This window comes from Stegostoma tigrinum, chromosome 7 (assembly GCF_030684315.1).
Source record: "Stegostoma tigrinum isolate sSteTig4 chromosome 7, sSteTig4.hap1, whole genome shotgun sequence".
Classification (NCBI taxonomy): Eukaryota; Metazoa; Chordata; class Chondrichthyes; order Orectolobiformes; family Stegostomatidae; genus Stegostoma; species Stegostoma tigrinum.
In genome coordinates, this window is record NC_081360.1 from 72,270,736 (window position 1) to 72,291,736 (window position 21,001).

A 21,001-nucleotide genomic window follows, 5' to 3' on the forward strand; every position below is an offset into this window, starting at 1 on the left:
TCTAAAAGTGAAGGCTTTCCATTCAATAAAATGATCTGTTTGCATTTAATAGTTGGTTATAATTCTGCTACTTTCAGAAGGATATATTGGCCTTGGAGGGAGTACGATGGGGGTTTGCAAGAATGATACCTTTGTCATTGCCTGACATTTGTGTGGCATGAATGTTACTTGCCACTAGTCAGCCTATGGCTGGACATTCTCAAGATTATGTTGCATTTTCATATGCATGGCTTCAGTGTCTGAAAAGTTGCGATTGACACAATCACCAGCAGTCAATCTTATTTGACCTTTAAGTATTGTTCTCTCTCAGTCAGATTGCTACTGGTACACCCGAGAAGCCCATTTTCATCTTAAAAGCAAAGACTTTGCACAACAACCATTAAATTTCCATAAAGTAGTTGTAAGTGTAAAATGTGTTTCCTTTCTTCCTTTACCTCTATCTAATCTTCAACCTCCCGTCATCACAATGTTTCTTGCCATTTTCTCTTTTGATGTTGCTACCGCAATCAAGCGCATCTGAAATTTTCTCTCTTGTACCTTCTGAAGTTGAAGATATAGTGGTCCTACTGTACGCTAACTTAAAACCATCGGATAATGAAAAGTCTCTTGCTCCAAACTTTTCTTTCCCAGGAGCTTCAAACAATGGATCTCCTCACTGAGATACAGACTTTAAAACTAAAACCTATTGACAACTTCAATCTTATTAAGAAATGAATTTTAGCAAAAAAGTGTTAAAAACTTGCCCACAAAATAAATGATGCAAATTTGGAAAAGAAAATTAATTCGTAGTATTCTACCAGAGCATTTATTGCAACTTATAAAGATATCATTCTTAAAAACTATTGTTACTTCTGATGATCCAGAAGCAATATCTGTTGGGTTCTATTGGTTTAGCCAATGAAATTTGCTCCAAGTTGGATAAGCCAGTACAAATGATTGAGGTGTTGCCAGTTACATACAGTGCAAATCAGGTTTCCACAGCCTTTTGTACAAGTTTGCAAAACATTCCCAGGGCAGAAATGGCTAGCACGAGGGGTCATAGTTTTAAGCTGGTTGGTGGAAAGTATAGAGGGGATGTCAGAGGCAGGTTCTTTACGCAGAGAGTTGTGAGAGCATGGAATGCGTTGCTAGCAGCAGTTGTGGAAGCAAGGTCATTGGGGTCATTTAAGAGACTGCTGGACATGTATATGGTCACAGAAATTTGAGGGTGCATACATGAGGATCAATGGTCGGCACAACATTGTGGGCTGAAGGGCCTGTTCTGTGCTGTACTGTTCTATGATCTATGTTCTATGTTCTAAGAAGCTCTCTCTGCTGCAAAACAAAATGTCCAAGGCCCAGTTTGAATTTCTCACCATGGCAGGTTTTGTAAATGTGCTTTCAAGGAATCTTTTAAAATGAAGCTGTTTTATTGAAATGACATGAATAAAGACTTTACAAAATAAAATTAACAACTAATTTACATTACCATACACTAGTTAGCCATTATATTTTAAAGTCATTTTCAGTTTAAAATCAGGTTGCTCTAAGATGGTGGATGAGATACAGTTAATAGAAAGACTTAGTTTATGATAAATCTATTTGCATATTTATTAATAAAACTGTAGCATGTTACCATTCTTAAAAATACCAAAGAATATTTTCTAATGCCAGGGGAGAAACATTTCCTTTTTAGACAGCCTCAGGAGAAAATTTGTGTCTGATTGTGTCAAAAATTGGAACAGAAACTTGAGCCATATCTTAAACTTCACAATGTAATTTTAAGCACAGTCTGCACTAGATCATCAATTATACTCAAAGCAGCATTTTTGTTTCCATCCCTCATCATCAGAAATTTCCAAAGTAACATTACAGCCAATTGTTATGAAAGAAATAAAATTCTATATTATTCTGCAGCCTTCTGCTATAAATATCCTGAAGCCTCAAAGGAATGCAGAAACTGATTTTCCGAGGTCTTGTCACACTATGGTTTCTGCCTGGCAAGCACCTATCAAGACAGTTAAATTACCTCTCGCTTTCCCTAAAGATGGTAGCAAGTCTGATTCCAACAGAAGGTTTCTCCAGGCTAATCTGTGCAAAAGCATAAATGAATGAAAGCTCAAAAGATATTTAAGCAGACTCGAAATATCCTAAAAAATTTCCAACATTAATTAAATTTTTAAAATACTCAAACTACTTCTATGCTTAACTCTCCAATAATACAGAATTAAATGAACAAACTCAACAATTATATATATTAGAAGTGAAAGTTAATGGGGAAAACTAATTTTGCCTTTAATATCTACATAAATATTAAGTGTCACAATGATGCAGGGCTAACCATTTCTGGATAGAATACTAATGTAATTTTTTTTATAAAATTGGACTTCTGTAACGTACCTTTTTATTATTTATTATTTTCATTCTTTCATAGGTTGTGGGTATCAATGGTAGGTTGCCCATCCCTAATCATACTTGAGAAGGGAGTGGTGGCCACTGTCTTGAACTGTTGCAGTCTGTGTTATATAGGTACACAGTCCTGTTAGAAAAGTATTTCCAAAATTATGATCCAGTGCCAGTGAAGGATTATTGGTATAGTATAATTTGATAGTATCACATTTGTCCATTTGGAGGTAGGTTTAAAGGGTATATTGGAAGGTTGGCCTGTAAAGTTCCTCAAATTACCCCATCATTGGGCTTGTATCAGTCGTGACCTCTCAGTTTTATGGTAGGCCATGTCAGGGCTAAGCAGACCTGCCTGCCCTGGCCCCAACTCAGGCTCTTAAACGGCCAATTTGTGACCATCAAATGATTGGGTCCCACCAAGCATCAATTGTCAAGCAATTGGGAGGTAAGGTGATGTTCAGAAGTGAGTGAAATCTTGAAAAAAAGACCATGCTCAAGCCTTGGGTGAGAAAGAGAAGGCAGATTGATCAACTGTGATCTTTCAAATTAGCATACATACACACACGCACACACACACACACACACACACACAGGAGAGCTGCTGACCAATATGATTGACTAGCAGACGTCAACTCAAGTCATGGACGGAATCCAGCAATTAATGCTCACTGAAACATTCAATGGCTGAATGACAATCTGTATCAGTGCCATTGTATTCACCACTGAATTTTCATATGGTGAGAAGAGAAATCCTGTCATCCTAAAACCCTCACTCAAACCAAGATGGTGAGTGGCTGAGGGATCTTGCAAGTGGTCCCGTGTATCTGGTGACCTTGATCTTCAGCTGAACTGCTGGCAATTGAAGTCCGGAGTTAAACTTCCAGGCCCAAAATTGATTCTCTCCAAATCATTCATTTTTAAATTCGCTCATTGGATGTGTGTGGAGCTGGCTGGGCCAGCATTTGTTGCCCGTCGCTAGTTGCTCTTGAAAGGATGCAGTCCATTTGGCACAGGTAGGCCCACAATGGCCTTAGGGATGAAATTCTAGGATTTTGACACTTTGGGGTTGGTCACAAACTTCAAAGTCAGGATGGGGAGTGACCTTGATGTGAAGTGGCAGTACATTTGTATGGGCTAGTCCAGTTTCTGGTCTATGATACCCACCAGTATGTTACAATGTGGGATTCAGTAATAGCTATGGTGACTACCATTATCTATTTCTATATGGTAATGCCTCTAAATATCAAGTTGTGATGGTTAGATTTTCTCTTGTACGAGACCGTCATTGCCTGACATTTCAGTTATGCATATGTTACTTTCCACTTTTTAGCCTGAGCCTGTATATTGTCCAGGTCTTTCTACATTTGGACACGGACTGTTTCAATATCTGAGGAGTCGTGAATGGTGTTGAACATTGCCTAATCATCGGCGAACATTTCCACTTCTGACCTTAGGATGGAGGGTAGGTTATTGAAGTAGCTGAAGATGATTGGGCCAAGGACACTACCCTCAGGAACTCCTATACAGGTGTCATACAAACGGCATGACTGCCCTCCAACAACCACAACTGTCTTCATTCATGTCAGGTACAACTTTAGCCATGAGAATACAGTTTCCATGAGGAGTACTTATATGCATTTTACATGTGCAGTGCAAACTGGCACTGGTTTTGTAAGTCTACAGCCGATTGCAAGGTAAATCATGAGGAATCCTGAAAACACAACAGCTCCATAAACACTTTGATAAACAGGCAGCTGGCAACCAGTGGGCAGCGTGATTAGTTGGTCGAGAGGAGATTTGATAGAAATGTTCAAAATCTTGAAGAGTTTGTATTGAAAAGATGGATGGGTCAAGAATCAGAGAATACAGGTATAAGATGGCTCATTGTACATGTGCACATGATTTTAGACAATTTTATCTAATATGTAAAATAATTCCTGTGACAGCTGTTTAAACTGAATAGAATAAGCATTGCATGTAAATTAGCAATGTATTACCCAGAAGTGAAAATGATTTATCTAGAAAGACTTTATAAAAAGAAGTTCTCCTGTTGGGATAAATTTTGGCTGATTAGGATAATGGATCAGTCAGATGTCAGAGATATGTTAGGAGATGTCCTACTGATAAAAGATCTGTTACCACTTCATCTGGCGTGCTACAGCAAACACATACGTTTTATCCATTCTGCCAGTTCCTTAAAGCATAACATTTTCCATGGAAACCATTACTGAGCAATACGGCAGCAATTTTATATTTAGACATTGTTGAGATCACACATCAAAATGATTGAAGGACTGAATAATTTGACAGGGAAGCAGAATGTACTTGATTTGTACAAAGGTCATGCTGAGAAAGTTGTATGGTATAATTACTCCTGTCTTTAATCTCACAACCTGCACAAATCACGTGCAGTTTCTGTAAATAGTACTTAAAAAATAGAATTATCAAGTTGTCTCAATCTTAGTACTGAAATTTGAGCAACTTATGTACAGTATTAACAAGATGAAAATTTAGATTAGACTGCATTAAAACATACTGATTGTATAAGAACAATGTCACAGATGAATTTGCAAATATTGGCACATTTCTATAAGGTTGGTCTCACTTTCAGATGGAAATTGAAGAAATCATTTAGTCCTGACACTCAGTAGTGTTGTGAAAAGCTATAGCTCTGAAATGGTCAATGTTGGACACTGTATTAGGCTCCACTCAATCCGATGCTGTTACAAGCTTATGAACGAGTATCATTGTTGTAATAGAACAAAACAATAGTTGAAAAAATAGAAATTATATCCTACTGAAATGAGATCACATTCTCCAGGTGTAATAACTCCCAAGATTAAAAGAATGCCACAACTCTACAATGCAAAGAGCACAAGAGAATTGAAAATATTCGTTATTCACAAATGATACTTCTCATTTTTGGGCCTTCATGTATGACTTTACCTCAAATCCTTGCATAAAAAGTGGAATACAGCAAAGACAACGGAGTACCACTATCCCATTAGAGAGGGAGAGGGAGAGAGCGAGAGACAGACAGAGAGAGGAGAGAGAGAGACAGACACAGACAGACAGAGAGAGACACAGACACAGACAGACAGAGAGAGAGAGAGACAGAGAGAGAGACAGACAGACAGAGAGAGAGATAGACAGACAGACAGACAGACAGAGAGAGAGAGAGAGAGAGAGAGAAAGACACACAGACAGACAGAGAGATACACAGACACACACAGAGAGAGAGAGACAGAGACACAGAGAGAGAGAGAGAGAGAGAGAGAGAAAACACTAGTGGTGGTTTAACCTGAGGGTTACCATGGCTCAGGCAAGAAGAAAGATTGAGAAAGAGGTCCAGTCGTGGCAACCTCAGTCAGCATGGAAATTGCACCCACACTGTTAGAATCAATCTGCATTGCAAACCAGCCAACTGAGCTAGCCAACCCCCATGATTTTGTAACAGAATATTGAGTTTGACCAGTTTCAAGGTCAAAAACAAACTGTTGTTGTCAGCCAGTAAAGCAACTGCCATGTGAAAACTTAAATAGGCTTTAAGACTTCCAGGAAGAAATCTGTGACTTTTCACAACTGGTGGAAATGTTTCCCATTTTAGTAGCTCTGACTGAGGGCAAAGCACACAAAAGCTGGGTGTGTACCCCTGAGAACACAGTGCCCTAGCACTACAATGACAGTTGCCAGTGCAGCCTGAGGTACAGCAGCATTCTGAAAGTGGATCAGAGATGTGCCATTAGCGTTCTTAGAAACTGGCACATGTGGAATGCCAATGCCCATGGCTGTGGGTTGCATGTGGCTGGTGCCCATGAAGTGTACTGTAGGATTTTAGGACACAGCGGCTAACATGAACGTCCTTTGGATCAAGCAGTAGGCTCAAGTCAAAAACCAAAATTGCTGGAGAAACTCAGCAGGCCTGACAGCAGAGAAAAATCTAGTTTCATAGCATCCCTACAGTGTGGAAACAGGCCCTTCGACCAACAAGTCCACACCTAGCATCCCACCCAGACCCCATCCCTCCTAATCTACACAGCACTGAACACTGCAGGCAACTTAGCCTGGCCAATCCACCTAGCCTACAAGTCTTTGGGCTGTGGGAGGAAACTTGAGCACCCAGAGGAAACCCACGCAGACGCAGGGAGAATGTGCAAAATACTACACAGACAGTTGCCCAAGGTTAGAATTGAACCCAGTTCCCTAGTGCAGTAAGGCAGTAGTGCTAACCACTGAGCCACCGTGCCACCTGATAAATTTTCTATTAGACTCAAAATGTTAACTCGCTTTCTCACTCCGCAGGTGCTACTGACCTACTGAGTTTCTCCAACAATTGCTGTTTTTGTTTCGGATATCCAGCGTATGCAGTTCTTTGTTTGTTTTAGGAGACTGAAGTCACTAGTTGCCAACAATGGTACTGTCCTGACACCAGACGTCCCTATCACTGTATGTGCACAAAATCTCAGAGCCACATGTGTAGATTTCTGAAACTGCGCACGTGGGGTGAGAAAAGTGGGTGTGCCGTGGAAATTGTTTGCCTTATTTCAGTGTGTCTTGATGCTGAAAATGTTGAGTATCACTGCTTTATGCCATCAGTGTAACAACTTGATTTTGCTCAAAGAAATTATCAAATTTCTTCGCTGTGGCCTTGAGTGCACAATCATTTCCATTAATATGGTATTGTGTTTGTCACAAGTGAGAAAAATAAAAGTATTTTAAGATAAGACTTGTAATGGCAGGATCACCATGATTGATGAATTTCTTGGACCAGAAGCCGTTACCAAACAATAAAGAAAGGAAGACATGCATTTTCACATCCAATGGATTGGAAGCAATGTTTTCATCCCGCATTAAATGGAGGGAGTGTTTTATTTTTATTTTACAGTAATAATTAGATGTTAATGTGGGAAACTAATCAGGAAGGCTCATGGAATATTGGTCCTTCTTTTCAGGGGATTGGACTATAACTGTAGGGAAGCCTTATAGCAACTGTGCAAGATGCTGATGTACTGAAGTACTGTAGTACTGTGAGCAGTTTTATCTAAGCAAAGGTATTATTTCATTGGAGGCCGTTCAGTAAAAGTTCATTGGATAGCAGTGAATTCAAGAGGTTCGCATGAGGAGACTTGCACCAGAAAATTGGATGATAGCGTCTCAAACGTGTAGATATTCAAACCTATGCGCTCTCAGGCTGCAAATCCTTCCCACTATATTAGTGTATAGATATTTTAAACAACTTGTTCATACGCATTGCGATATATCTGGTGCATGTGGGATTGAACCCAGACCTTCTCCCCAGAGTTTGAAATACAAACACTGCGGCCAAGAACCCTTACTCATGGTTGTGATTTTCAACTGGTACGCCGCAACAAACTGAGAAGTCTTCTCAGGAAGCAGCATTGTTTCACCTGAGCTTTGAGGCCACATCCATGCTTCTGATCTTTTCTGGAGCCTTGGTGTTTATTATGGAAGGCAGTACCAAGGAATATGTTGAGTTTGCTCGACTTATACCTTGTTTGGTGCATTTGGTAAGATGGGAAGCTAATATTAATCAGGTAAATTTGGTCATCAACCAGATGTTTAACAAGCTATAATCCCTTTAATTTGCAACTCACTGGCCTTTATCAAGGCATTTGTCATGCCATTTGTCAAAATCATAAAAGATGGTACAAGATGCTTCCAATGTTTAAATAGTTTTCAATGAATTTCTTGCAAGATTCTGTCACAAGTCACGTCATCGCCCATGTTACCCTGACCCCTGTCAGATTCTGTCATTTAGAGATTCAACCACAGGAGCCAACATAATGTTCAGGAATTACTCATGTATTAAGCTAACAAAATGCAGATGGTCTACACAGTTTTTGGACTGTTTCAACTACATTTTGTGTCTCTTTTGTTAGTCCTATAGAGTATGTCGATCGTACAAAACAAAATTAAAATGGCACACGAAATCTTACAGCAAGATGCCAGTTTCTGAAAGAATTGTTCCTCTTCAGGTGGGATACCACTGCAGCATGAAGCAAATGAGGTTAAATGTGGCAGTAGGTCTTTGTCAGTTAAGTTGGAAGCAAGTTCCACTTAGCTATTATTCCTGTTTATCTCAACCAGAGTACTATCCAATTTCAGACGGGATTGGCCTACCTCCATCCTTCAAAATTCTTTGATACGTTTCTTAATTTGAAAATAATAAGATCGATTGTAGCTGCAAATAATTTGTGATTGATTATAAATGACTTGTTGAACAATCATTTTCGATAAGTCATGACACACCTCCAGAGGAGGAATTCTTCTCACATGCTTTTACCACAAATCTTGCTATAGCCGACATCACTTGGACCCTTATAAATTCCACACGATATGTTCGCCCCTGAAATCAAGTCTAAAGCTCTCCATTGATTTGAGCCACAATTAGCACAAAGGAAGATGGTTATGATTGTGGAAGTCAATCATCTTAATCCAAAGGCATGCAGGAGCTCTGCAAGATGGTGTCCTGGGCCCAAACATCTTCAGTTGCTTCATCAATGTCCTCCACTCCATCATAAAGTCAGAAGTGAGAAGTTTGTTGGCTATTTCACAACGTTCAACACCATTCATAACTAGTCAGATACCTGAATTATCCAGGCCTGGTTTGATAAGTGACTTGTAACATTTACACTGCTCAAGTACCAGGCAATGACTATCTCCAGTGAAATCAAATGTTGATGCTTAGTGATATTACCTTAATGCCCCACCATCAATATTTTGAGGGTTAACATGAATCAGAAACTGAACTGAAACAGCTGTATAAGGACTGTGGCTGCAAAAACAGATTATAGATTATGCATCCAGCAGTAAATAACTCACCTCTTGACTCTTTTTAACCTGTGCACCACATAAGACACAGATCAAGGGTGTAATGAAATATTCTCCAACGACTCCCTCCACCATTGATATTCGGGGCCAGCAGAGTGAATTGTCTATAAGACGCATCAAAGTACTTTGTTGTGCTGTCAACTGTCAACACCTTTACCAATTAGGATGACAGGACAGCAAATGCATGGGAACACTACCAGAGTAGGTCCCCTCCAAGTCACCGACCATTCTGACTTGAAAATATGTTGTCATTCCTTCGCTGTTACTGAATCATCCCTGCTAATAACTGTGTGTGTACACACACCCCAAGCACTGCAACAGTTCAAGAAAGCATCTCACTATCACCTGCTCCAGAGTAGTTAGAGATTTGAAATTAATGCTCGCTGAGCTGTCAATGCCCTCATCCCATGAATGAATAAAAAGATTTCTTCAACTAAAAGCTGAACATTTTCACATTAATGCATTGAGGGAAAAATAAATACAAAGAAAATCCTTCATGAAAATTCAGATCACCTCCAAATTCTGTGCAAATTATATGATCACCACATTCAACTCTACATAAATCAAGACTACTGATATTAATTGGATTTGCTGATTTGCTCTGTTACTGTAAACCAGATGCCTTTTCTGCAATCTCTGTATGGCATTGTGGTAGATAGACATCCAAGTTGCTCAGTTTAAGACTCTCTAATTCTATGTGGGTAACTACCATTTGAATCCTAGAATAAACTGTTAATTCCACTGTAATAGTAATTCACATTTCCAACAGATGTTATTGTTTATTTCCACTGAGTTATTGCTGACAGAAAAGTGGGCTGTTAAAGCTTTTGTCTTGCAGTCATCAGGGCAGATACAGAAATGCCACCTTTTAAACAACAACATATATCACGAGTACAGCGCCAACTGATTGGTCAAGGCATTGACATGAAGAAAACACCAGGGAACTATTGTCTCATGTGGTTTAATTTAAATTGTCTTCTTGTATTAAATTAAACTTGTCAACCATCAGTTCATTTTTCTTGACTATTGTACAATGTTAATCCTTTTGAAGTTTGACAGCCTGTCTATTTTGCAGACATACAAAGCTCTGTACAACCCAGCAACTATCTCCATTCAATCAAATGTCCTCCTGTGTATTTAAAGGTAATTGGGAGTATTTGCAATATTTCATACCATGGTGAATAATTTCACTTTGATCTGCTTCTGTGTTTGGGAATTTGGATAACTAATCTCCCAGTATTTGGTCCCATTGAGGCAAACAGCAGGAAACCTGCATTGCCGACTGTTTGCGTGATGAAAAGGGACTTAGCAGTTATGTATCATGAGTGCATGTTTCAGTGAAGGCAGCCTGCCCTTTTTAGTGGGTAGCTGGTCTCATTGACCAAAAGTTGCTGCAAATTGCCTGTGGAAGATTTAGAGAAGCAAAAACACAATTGACAAAGCAACAGGCAAGAGAGAAGGTTCCCAGTTTTTCTGATGTAGAGCTCAAAGTGTTAGCACAGAAAGTGAACAGGAATCAGCAGACGTGTGGCCAGATAGACCCTGTCACCTAGTAGTTGCCATTTGATTTGACAAGATGGTTTGAATACAGAAGGCACAATGAACCGTTAGAGAATGATGGCATTGTTACAGCTATCAAGGTGTTGGGCATTAAACTGCGTGGTTTATTATATATTACCACAAACCCGCCGGAGGTTGACCAAGTGGATTTGCTTTTGTTTGGAATATTTTTAAGAGTTCATTGAATCCCTACAATGTGTAAGCAGGCCATTTGGCCCATTAAGCTCACAATGACCTCTGAAGAGCACCCCACCCTACCTACCTCCCTACCCTATCCCTGTAACCTTGCACTTCCCATGGCTAACCTACATATTTTTGGACTTGGGAGGAAACCAGAGCTCCCAGAGCAAACCCAAGCAAATATAGGCAAATGCACAAACTCCACAGACGGTCACCCAAGGGTGGAATTGAACCCAGGTTCCTGGTACAGTGTGGCAGCAGTGCTAACCACTGAGCCACCTGGTGATGTTGATGCGCAATCCGTGCTAGCTACATGCACAAAGTTCAGTTAATGGCACCCCACCATGAGAATCTGCAATCCTCATAAAGTTGTGGTTACACTACCTGACCCTCTTTGGCAAGCAAGAATATATTGTAGTCAGCTCTTATTCAATGGATAACTTGAATGACTTCTCTTATGAACTATAGACAGCAAGTGGCAAAACAAAGGCTGAATAGTTGTGTGGAAGGGTCACCAGACCCAAAACATTAACTCTGATTTCTCTCCACAGATGCTGCCAGACCTGCTGAGCTTTTCCAGCAATCTCTATTTTTGTTTCTGATTTACAGCTTCTGTAGTTCTTTCGTTTTTTTTTAAAGAACATGTTAGTCTGGTTTATTTAGTCAACAAAATGGTTTATTACCAAATGCAAACAGTTTGGATCCTATGTATAGCTAGACTTTTTTTAAAAAAGTGAATACAGACACACAAACAATTCGAGGAAAATCAAACAGATGAAAACTCAGCAGTGTTAACTTTAGAATAGTCTGGCCCCTAATAGTTAAACTCATGAATAAAAGATAAGTCATGGGTTGTCACAAATGGTGTTCTGATTCCAAAGTTATTCTGTACACACAAGGTGCTAGTACTGAGACGTCTTCCTGGAACAGTAGTAGCTAGCTGGATTTCCTTTGTCATCCCCAGCGGGCACCCTGGCAACCTATCCACCTCGCAAGCTAATTATTTGGCATATTACCCCTCCTTCCCATCTGGCACCTTACCCCCCCCCCCCCACCACCTGAACATCACATTTACCTTAACCATTTGCCCTTTGACTACAGCTGTCAGGATATTTTTGTTTCAGAATGCAGCAGCTGACTGCGGTGAAAAGAGAACATGATTTTCCTATGTCTGACAGTTCTATGCCTAACAAGAATTGTCAGAATGGAAGAAAGCCTCTATGCTTCTGAGGAAGTTCTGAGCAGAAATGGTAAGTTTCTTTCTTTCACAAAAAAAATAGGCCAAGGTGGCAGTCTTATGCACTGGACGATCTGTGCAATATTTAGTTCATATCTTGCATTACATTATTCAGTCATGGGAAGTCCAGTTTTCCTGGGTAGAAGAATGATGCTGTTCAGTCTATTTAGTAATTTTTTCACATCTATAATTCAGATTCACAATCATCCCATAGCTGTTGGAATTTATTGGCCATGTCTATTTTTCAGACTGATAGAACCACTGACCAGTTCTAGTTAGCAACCAGGTCTATTTTCATTCTGAGTTTTTCTTATGATGATAACAGAAAAGACTTTTTCCAGTTCTGAGGAAGGGTTACCAGACCCGAAACGTGAACTCTGTTTTTTCCTTCACGGATGCTGCCAGACCTAATGAGCTTTTCCAGCAACTTTGTTTTTGGTCCTGATTTACAGCATCTACAGTTCTTTCAGTTTTTATTTAAGATGTTTTCCTAGCTCAGTTTGAACATCTAGATTTTATTAGATACTCCAAACTTGAGGTAAATATTAAAAGGAAATAAAATTCCCTTCATAACTGCTTAGGGAAGAAAATTGTCCAACAATATCAAAAATTGTAAAATCTGAAATTGAAGGATATAAGTTAACCTTGAGAATTCGATCTTCATTTTTCCTGTCTAAATATGCATTGACTGTTTGGAACTCTGTACAATATTAATGAAAATGGAGCCATGAAAAGAATTTTGGCTTTACGCTGATCAAATATTAATATCCTTGATATTGCAGCAGTAATAAGTTGGAGCTGCAAGAAAGATGATGTACATAAAATATGTAAGAAACAGAAAATAAATTCTCATGAAGTCAGTTCATTCATTTCAGCACGGTGCCAACTCAGTCAATACTAAGTATTTAACTTTATTAAATAAACACAATTCTGCAAGGATGTAGAGCAAGCAAATTAGCTTTCATGGTCACAAAATAGAAATTATCGATCTGCTGAACTGTAGAGACATATGCTTCAAATGTGCCAAGGTTGCATTGGAATCAGAACAAATAAGAATTAAAAGAGGTCATTTTCAACACCCATCACCTTGTACAATGATTCACCCACTAACTGAACAAACTGATAGATCTTTATACATCTGAAGTCACAAAAAAAAGAGTGCCAGAAGCCAACTACAACTGAGAAGACAAAATTGAAAATTCCTCTTGTGGGAGCAGAAGCAATGAAAAGGTGCCTGTTTGGTGCATTGCATTTGAAGCAGTACTCAACTAAAACTAGAAAAATATATCAGTAAAACCAGAACTGAATAGATAATTATAAAGGTTTCATTTTAAAAATTCAGCTGCACCTTCCTCAGGTGATGAAAGCTTGTGATTTTAAATAAACCCATTGGACCTTAACCTGGTGTTGTGTGATTTCTGAATTTGTCCACCCCAGTCCAACACCAGCACCTCCATATCATAAATTTTACGTGCTTTTTTTAAAAACATCCTAACTTTTGTTTCCACTTCTACCTCATTGTACTCCTGGCTACAAACATAAAAGCTACTGCAGTTGATTCTTTGTAAAAAGCAAAAAGAAAAGAGAGTAGTACAGACCTCTAGCTGGCCCAAAGTTATCGCCATCAGTGAAATCCCTAATATTTACCGGAAGGCTTTTAATATTACAATGAAAGATTAGAACAATGCAATTTTCCTCTGGAAAATAAAGGAACTCCACAAAAACAGGAATTACTAGCAGAATGCAGGTAAAAGATTGCTTTATGTGGGAGGACAAGAAATTGTTATCTCATTGGCAGAGTTGGAGAATGCACAGATGGATGTTGAACAAGATCCAAGAGAAGACCACAGTTGGTCCATAGACCATGAGCACACAATGATGCAGATGATAAAATTGAAAGTAGGTTGTAAATTATTCAAAGTAAATAACACTTTGATGGCATTAAGTGAAGCTGTCATAACTGCCTGAGGGCACAGACTGGCAACTTTTGTGCCATCTGGTGCATTTAACATATTCAAATGTTATAAAAGGAATTCATTTCTTCCTCTGCTAATCTAATCAATTATGTAATTATGATTTCATTGTCCCATTGAAAATTAATCTGCAATCAGTAATCTGGAACAAGACAGTGAAACAGGAGACCTGATCGCCTAGTGGTATTGTCACTGGACTATTAATCTAGCAGTCCCTGGTAATGTTCTAAGGATGTGGGTTTAATGGTAGAATTTGAATTCAATAAATATCTGGAATTAGGGGTCCAGTAATGATCATGAAACCATTGCCAATTGTTGGAAAAACCCATCTGGTTCACAGATGTACCTGAGGCAAAAAAACTGCTGTCCTTAGTCAGTCTGGCCTAAATGTGACTCCAGGTCCACAACAGTGTGGTTGACACTTAACTGGAAATGGATATAAATGCTGACCTGGCCAGTGATGCTCACATCTCATGAATGGATGAATAAGAATAATCTTTCGCACAAAAAGTAGTTAGTTCCAATATGCTTAGACTTAAATTTTGCTTCCAGTAATGATCCCAGATACTGAAATGCCTTCCTCCTTAAAGCTCTGCATTAAGCCACACTAAAGGTATCAAAGAAAACATTCAATATATTTTAAATAATATTTCTATTAGAGCACCTTTACGTTTCCCTCTGCATCCTATTTCTACCAGCTTTGGAATCACATCTTCAGTGTTCCCAGAATGAGCTGTTAAGTTTAACACCCTGTCATTTTTACATGCTAGGCAGATTGCCCACATTGACTCCTCATTCTAAAGGTTTCGTGGGTGCATTACATGCTTTGAATTGAAGAGTTCTGCAAAAAGGCTGAGCTAAATTAATATGCAATACCATTCCAGCAAACAACTGCTACCACAAATTCTGCCAGAAGAATACTAACACAAATAATAAACTATAACACTATACATGACACAAACTTCTATGTATTACCACTCTTAAAAGCAGAAGAAAAGCAAAAGAAAACATCTTTTATCTTTGCAATTCACTGCATACTAAGGTACTTACAGTAAAATCACACTTGAATTTGTATGGACACAGTGGAACAGTACAGCAATGAGTCACATTAAAAATGAATTACATGCATTTACACAATAACAAAGTGTGAAGCTAGATGAACACAGCAGGCCAAGCAGCATCTCAGGAGCACAAAAGCTGACATTTCAGGGCTCTCTGATGAAGGGTCTAGGCCCAAAACGTCAGCTTTTGTGCTCTTGAGATGCTGCTTGGCCTGCTGTGTTCATCCAGCTTCACACTTTGTTATCTTGGATTCTCCAGCATCTGCAGTTCCTATTATCTCTACATGCATTTACATATTGTTTTTCACGCTTTCAGGATATCCCAAAGACTATGCAGCCAATGAAGTATTTTTAAAATGCATTTTGTGGTAAACAAGATAACCAATTTGTGTACAGTTAGATTCACAACCAGCAATGTAATACAAATCATTAGTGGGAGCAGATACCTTCAGTAGTGACTAACAACCCCACCCACCAGTGAGAACCCACCTCCAGTGGACTTTATGGCCTTTCAGGAGCTTTACTAATGACTTCCCACTCTGCCTGAAGCTGCTGGCCAATCAGAAGCCAGACTATACTGGGAGCTTGAGTGTTTGCTGGAGGCCCAGACTGTAGAGTCATGAAGAACTGCACAGTTCAGAATATCAATGTTGTTTTTTTGCCAGGATCATGAGGTGGGGGATCAAGGGGAGAGAGGCAAAGGCTGAAGAGTGACTTTCAGTGACCACACTATGCCCACCCCAACCACTGAATCCAAATGCCCCCAGATGGCAGCATATGCAAGAAGCCCACCGCCCCAATGCACCCAAGCCATTTGCTTGCCTTAAGAAGGCAGTTAATTGCTAATTGGGTTTTCAGGTCTTGTGGTTGTTAATTGACCACTTTGGGGCCTTAATTAATGACAGGTTAGGAAGGGCACCCATGGACATTCCTACCCAAAACTAAGATAACAAAGTGTAGAGCTGGATGAACAAGCAGCATTTTAGGAGCAGATTTGTTATCTTGGATCCTCCAGCATCTGCAGTTCCTTTTACCTCTGATACACCCTCCCACCCAAAACTAGATTGCTGAGGTAGACTGAAAGGGTGAGCATCTCATCTTTTCAACCTACTCAATTGTTTGCCCTTCCTATAAAGTGCTTGTCAGTTTTCAGCAGGGATCAATCTAATTCAAATAGTTTGGTTAGGAATATTGATTGAGAAATAGCTGTTGGCTTGGATACCCCAGCTCAATTCTGTTCAATGCTTTCATGGATCTGGCAAAGCCAGCATTTGCTGCGCATCACTGACTGCAATAGAAAAGGCATTGGTCAGCACCTTCTTGAACTGTAACATTCCATGTGGTGTAGGTATACCCACAGTGCTGTTAGGAGACTTTCAGGCTTTTGGGTCAGTGGCAGTACAGACAAAGCTATTATGACAGGGTAAGATAGTGTCGAGCTTGGAGAGCAATTTGTAAGTAGTGGAATTCCTATGTGCCTGTTACCTTTCTTCTTCTAGATGATAGGAGTTGTGGGTTTTGAATGCACTAACAATGATATCAGAGAGAGTTGCTGTAGTGCATCTTTTAGATAGTACAGATTATTGGCATGGTGCTTCGCCATAGATGTATGTCCACACCACAAGAACAAATATAACAACATGTAAAATGGTGGACTCAGTATCAATAAAGAAACTGCTTTGGCCTGGACGGTGTCCATCATGAATGTTGTCGAAGCTGTACTTATCCAAACAACTAGAGAGTAATCCATCACACTCCTGACTTATGCCTTATAGATGGTGGACAGGGTTTGGGAAAAGTATAAAGGGATGTTTTGTGGCTGCCTGAGAAGCCAGACACAAGTTAATGTCTCATATAAAAGGTATCACTACAAACAGTACCACACCCCTTCCGCACTGCACCAGCACAAAAAGCCTAGAATTATATATGCCCAAGTCCATGTTTCTAACAATTTCTGGTGTTTCTTATAGTTCTGTAGAAATGCAAAGTATGAAAGAGAACCGAAGCCACATAGAGCCCAAAAAGGTGTGAAATACCCACAGGAATAAATCTCCTGCCCTACAAAGTAGCCAAGTAAAGCTTCAAACCCATTCATACAACAGTTGAAAGATAATTGGTGAGCTTCAGTTTATGGAGAAGCATTTGAGACAATCACTGTTTATACAAAAGCATCCACAAGCCTTCATATTTACGCTCCCTTCAAATTGTCACTGTGGGTGTAACAAGAATAATTTTTTTTAGTACTTCAAAAGCAGCCAAAATGTCACTGAGCCTTTGCTGAGTGCATTTTGGCATCATGCCACAGCAACAAGACTTCTCATTTTGATTATTGACAGTTATCCAAAAGAGCTTGGCATCATTGAAATGTACACATATGCTTACTCAAACTAGGCATGGTCAAGCAGAAATAGAAAAATCAATATGTAGACTAAATGGGGGTAGAGTGGCAATGTCACCAGACTAGCAAATCAGAGGCTCTGAAGATGTGTTTTCAAATCCCACCACGTCAGTTGTGGACTTTAATTTGCAGTGCTGAGGAGCCAACTCACAATCTAAGCTTCTATAATGTTTGATGCCATTTTAACTTGATAATACAAGGTAACCAAGGAGATATCATACCATGTGTCACTGCAACATTTAAGACCAGGTTCTAGGGCAAGGCTTTCTATCTGTAGACTTACCCAATTATAATTGTCCTCAGCTGAAATCCATTATTATTGAACAGCTGCAATGGATAATCAGGAGCAGAAACTCCAAGGGATTTCATTCTTTCTTTGGTGGGACACATAATCCAATGAGAATCTCCATTATGCTGAGAGAGGCAATCTTAGCACCAGACACTGATCATGCGGCATCAATACTATCATGGGTCTACTCAGCACAGAAGCTGTACTGACATTAATTCTCACTGTTATTCATCACTCAGTATACACATTTAGGATGAACACAGCACAAATCCAAATTTCCACCAGACAAATGCTGAATAGCCACAGAGCTATTATAATATTGTTATCAAAATGATGGCAAAACCTTTGCAGAGAAGCAGTCACCGAGAGTAGTTCTTGACATTAAATTATTCATTGTAAATGGCTGTGAATTAGAAGTTGGATTGGCAATCTAAAACTAACTGTTTCACACCAATCCTATTTTCCCTATTAAAGAGCCTAGTGTAATGTTTAATATTCCTTTCAAAGAGACAATAGCGTAGACTGGCTAATATTCAGAAGTCACCAATAATGTACACTAGATTTGGAGCAATAGTGTTTTTGATTCAGTAAATAATTGTAGATTTCAAACCCTAACTCCATCTTTAGTGCCTCCACCTAATTTTAGCTTGGTTGGTGGAAGTGGAAGGTGGTATACTTAATTTCCTCCCTCTACTGCAGCTTGGAGAGAGACCTTTTCAACTGCCAAAAGCTTTGAAATTGATAAACTTCCATGTGTTGAAAATGGTGATTAAAGAGTCTAAATTTATTTTATCTGACTTTAATGAGCAAAAGTTGCAGTCAATTACAATATTTGTGGCCAACAGACAAATACTGTTATTACTTCCTACAGATGTCACAATCATAATGTCACTTTTCAAACAGTATGCCATCTTCAGTATGTAAATTAAACCAAGAGCATCACTAGAGTCATCATGCCTGTCATTTTGAACATTCCCATCTATACTGCAGCAATTATGTGGGCGTTAAATGTTTTATAGTAAAGAGCAAAATCCGAAAGGCGAACATTAATTTGATACCATGTAAACTACTACAAAGTGATTCTTAAACTGTTTAAATATTTAATTAAATAATGAGGCACTTCACTGATACTTGTTTCAATAATTGGGCTTTTTTGTCCCTTCTCTTTCAGGTGTTTGACATTCTGCTTATGAATAAAGGTCATATCTTCCAAACACTAGGCTCCCCAATTACCAATGGCAATGCATTTAAGGAGTAGAGCTTAGAGCCATGGCCGCATATCACATTGTTTTTGCCATTGAAGTTGATTGAGTCAGGGACAAAACTTTACACAACTGTGATTATGAACTCAGAATATGCCCAGAGAGGAGGAACTCAATATACCATCAAGTTAAAAGTAAATCCCTCCATCGTAGTATGAGTAACAAGTCCAGACGAGATTGCAATAACTAATGTATTGGCAAACTTAAGCCTGAAGATTAGCTATGATTCTAAAATAAAGCCTGTCATCCCCAGGTTTAATCAGGAATCAGGACATGATGAATGTTTTCCCATGAATCTTCATTCACTGGAAAGGAGAAATAATCTGTCTATATTTCGAAACTGAATTATTGTTAGCTTTTCATCCACTGGGTTCAATGAGTAAAATTGTACTGGAATAACGATACAGATTAACAACAGATCATATTCATAAAGCACATTTAGTGCAGTAAATCTTCCCATGCACTCACAAAAACATTTTCAAACGCCATGTCAAAGTGTACTAATGGTTCAAGAAGGATGTGGAGTAATACTTTACCTTTTCCTGCTACCATACTATAGGAAGGGCTGAAACCTGACCTAAGGGATTCAAACATAGAATTCTAGAAATATGAGCATGGATCTCAGGGACAACATGTTCAGAAATTTGAATGAGACGTTGGAGATAGAGTTGAATTTTATGGCCATCCAAGAAGATGAAGATACTCAGCAGCAAGAACCTGCTCACCACCTTTCTGCCCGACTATAGCCTGTTTCCCATAGTACAGGCGTCAGTGAAAGGATTGTGTGGCCTGCTCAGTCTTAAACCTTTTAAAACGCCAAAGTGCCTTGACCCAACCCGGCTACTGATTAACACTCCGTATGGTGATAGACTTGTGGGGGAATAAAGGGTCTATTAATCCAGAGATCTAGGTAACATTCTGGCCCTGGGGTTGAATCTCACCAGGATTGATGGTGGAATTTGAATTCAATGAGAAGGAAAAATATGGAATTACATTTCTGATGATGACTGTGAAACCATTTCTGATTGAACCAGATGGGCTTTTCCTGACAATATCCTTTAGGGAAGGAAACTGCTGTCCTGATCTAGTTGGGCCCATACGTGACTCCAGACCCATAGCAATGTGGTTGACTCTTGTTCAGGGCAATGACAAATGGGCATTAAATGCTAGGCTAGCCAGTGACACTCATGACCTGTGAATGATTTCTTTTAAAAAGGGGCATCCAGGCCAAGTAGTTAGCCAACCTGACAGGTTTAATGGGTAAGCTGGTATCAAAAATTAACGCAATGTGTACTCATTGAAGGTATCCCTTTTCGCAGGCAACCACCACACGCACCCCCCCCTCAACAGACACCAGTAAAGGTCATACCTCCCTCGCCCAAACTTCTGGGCCTGCTTGCTTGGCCCCACATATAGCCAAGATTTGCCTTAAGCCTGGTTTCCATAACCTCTCATTTTCAGGGTTTGTCTGTAGTCTCAGCAGTGGCTACCAATCAAACTCAGGACCTCTAAAACAGCAATCAGATTTGCCAGTAGCTGTCTAAGGTAGGACTTCCCCAGATGGGAGGTGAAGTCTCACCCTGAACTAATTGATGCCTTTCTGACCTTAAAATACAGGAGACTTGTGTCAGCTGGGAGTGCAAACCCCAAAATTTTAGATCAATGATTATCCATCACAAGAGTTTTCACTTCTGACTTTCTGTTTTTCTTTCAGATTTACAAAAATATTGCAATGTTGGATTATGTAAATAATGCCAGATGGCCAGCAATGGGATTTGAGTCAAGGGAATATGACAGGTCTGGT

At 39.4% G+C, this 21,001-nt stretch overlaps 2 protein-coding genes across 3 annotated transcripts in view; one reads left to right on the top strand and one right to left on the bottom strand.

The window, feature by feature from the left end:
• mgat5 (alpha-1,6-mannosylglycoprotein 6-beta-N-acetylglucosaminyltransferase) overlaps window positions 1–12,222 on the top strand; it is a 246,044-nt gene extending 233,822 nt beyond the window's left edge. Inside the window, exon 17 of the mRNA XM_048533823.2 lies at window positions 12,102–12,222. Within this exon, the coding sequence (XP_048389780.1) occupies window positions 12,102–12,207 (106 nt within the window). The 3' untranslated portion in view covers window positions 12,208–12,222. The remainder of the gene's footprint in view (window positions 1–12,101) is intronic.
• The window catches only part of LOC125453827 (transmembrane protein 163a), a 173,461-nt gene that overhangs the window by 89,313 nt on the left and 63,147 nt on the right, over window positions 1–21,001 (bottom strand). The gene's annotated exons all lie outside the window — the stretch shown is intronic.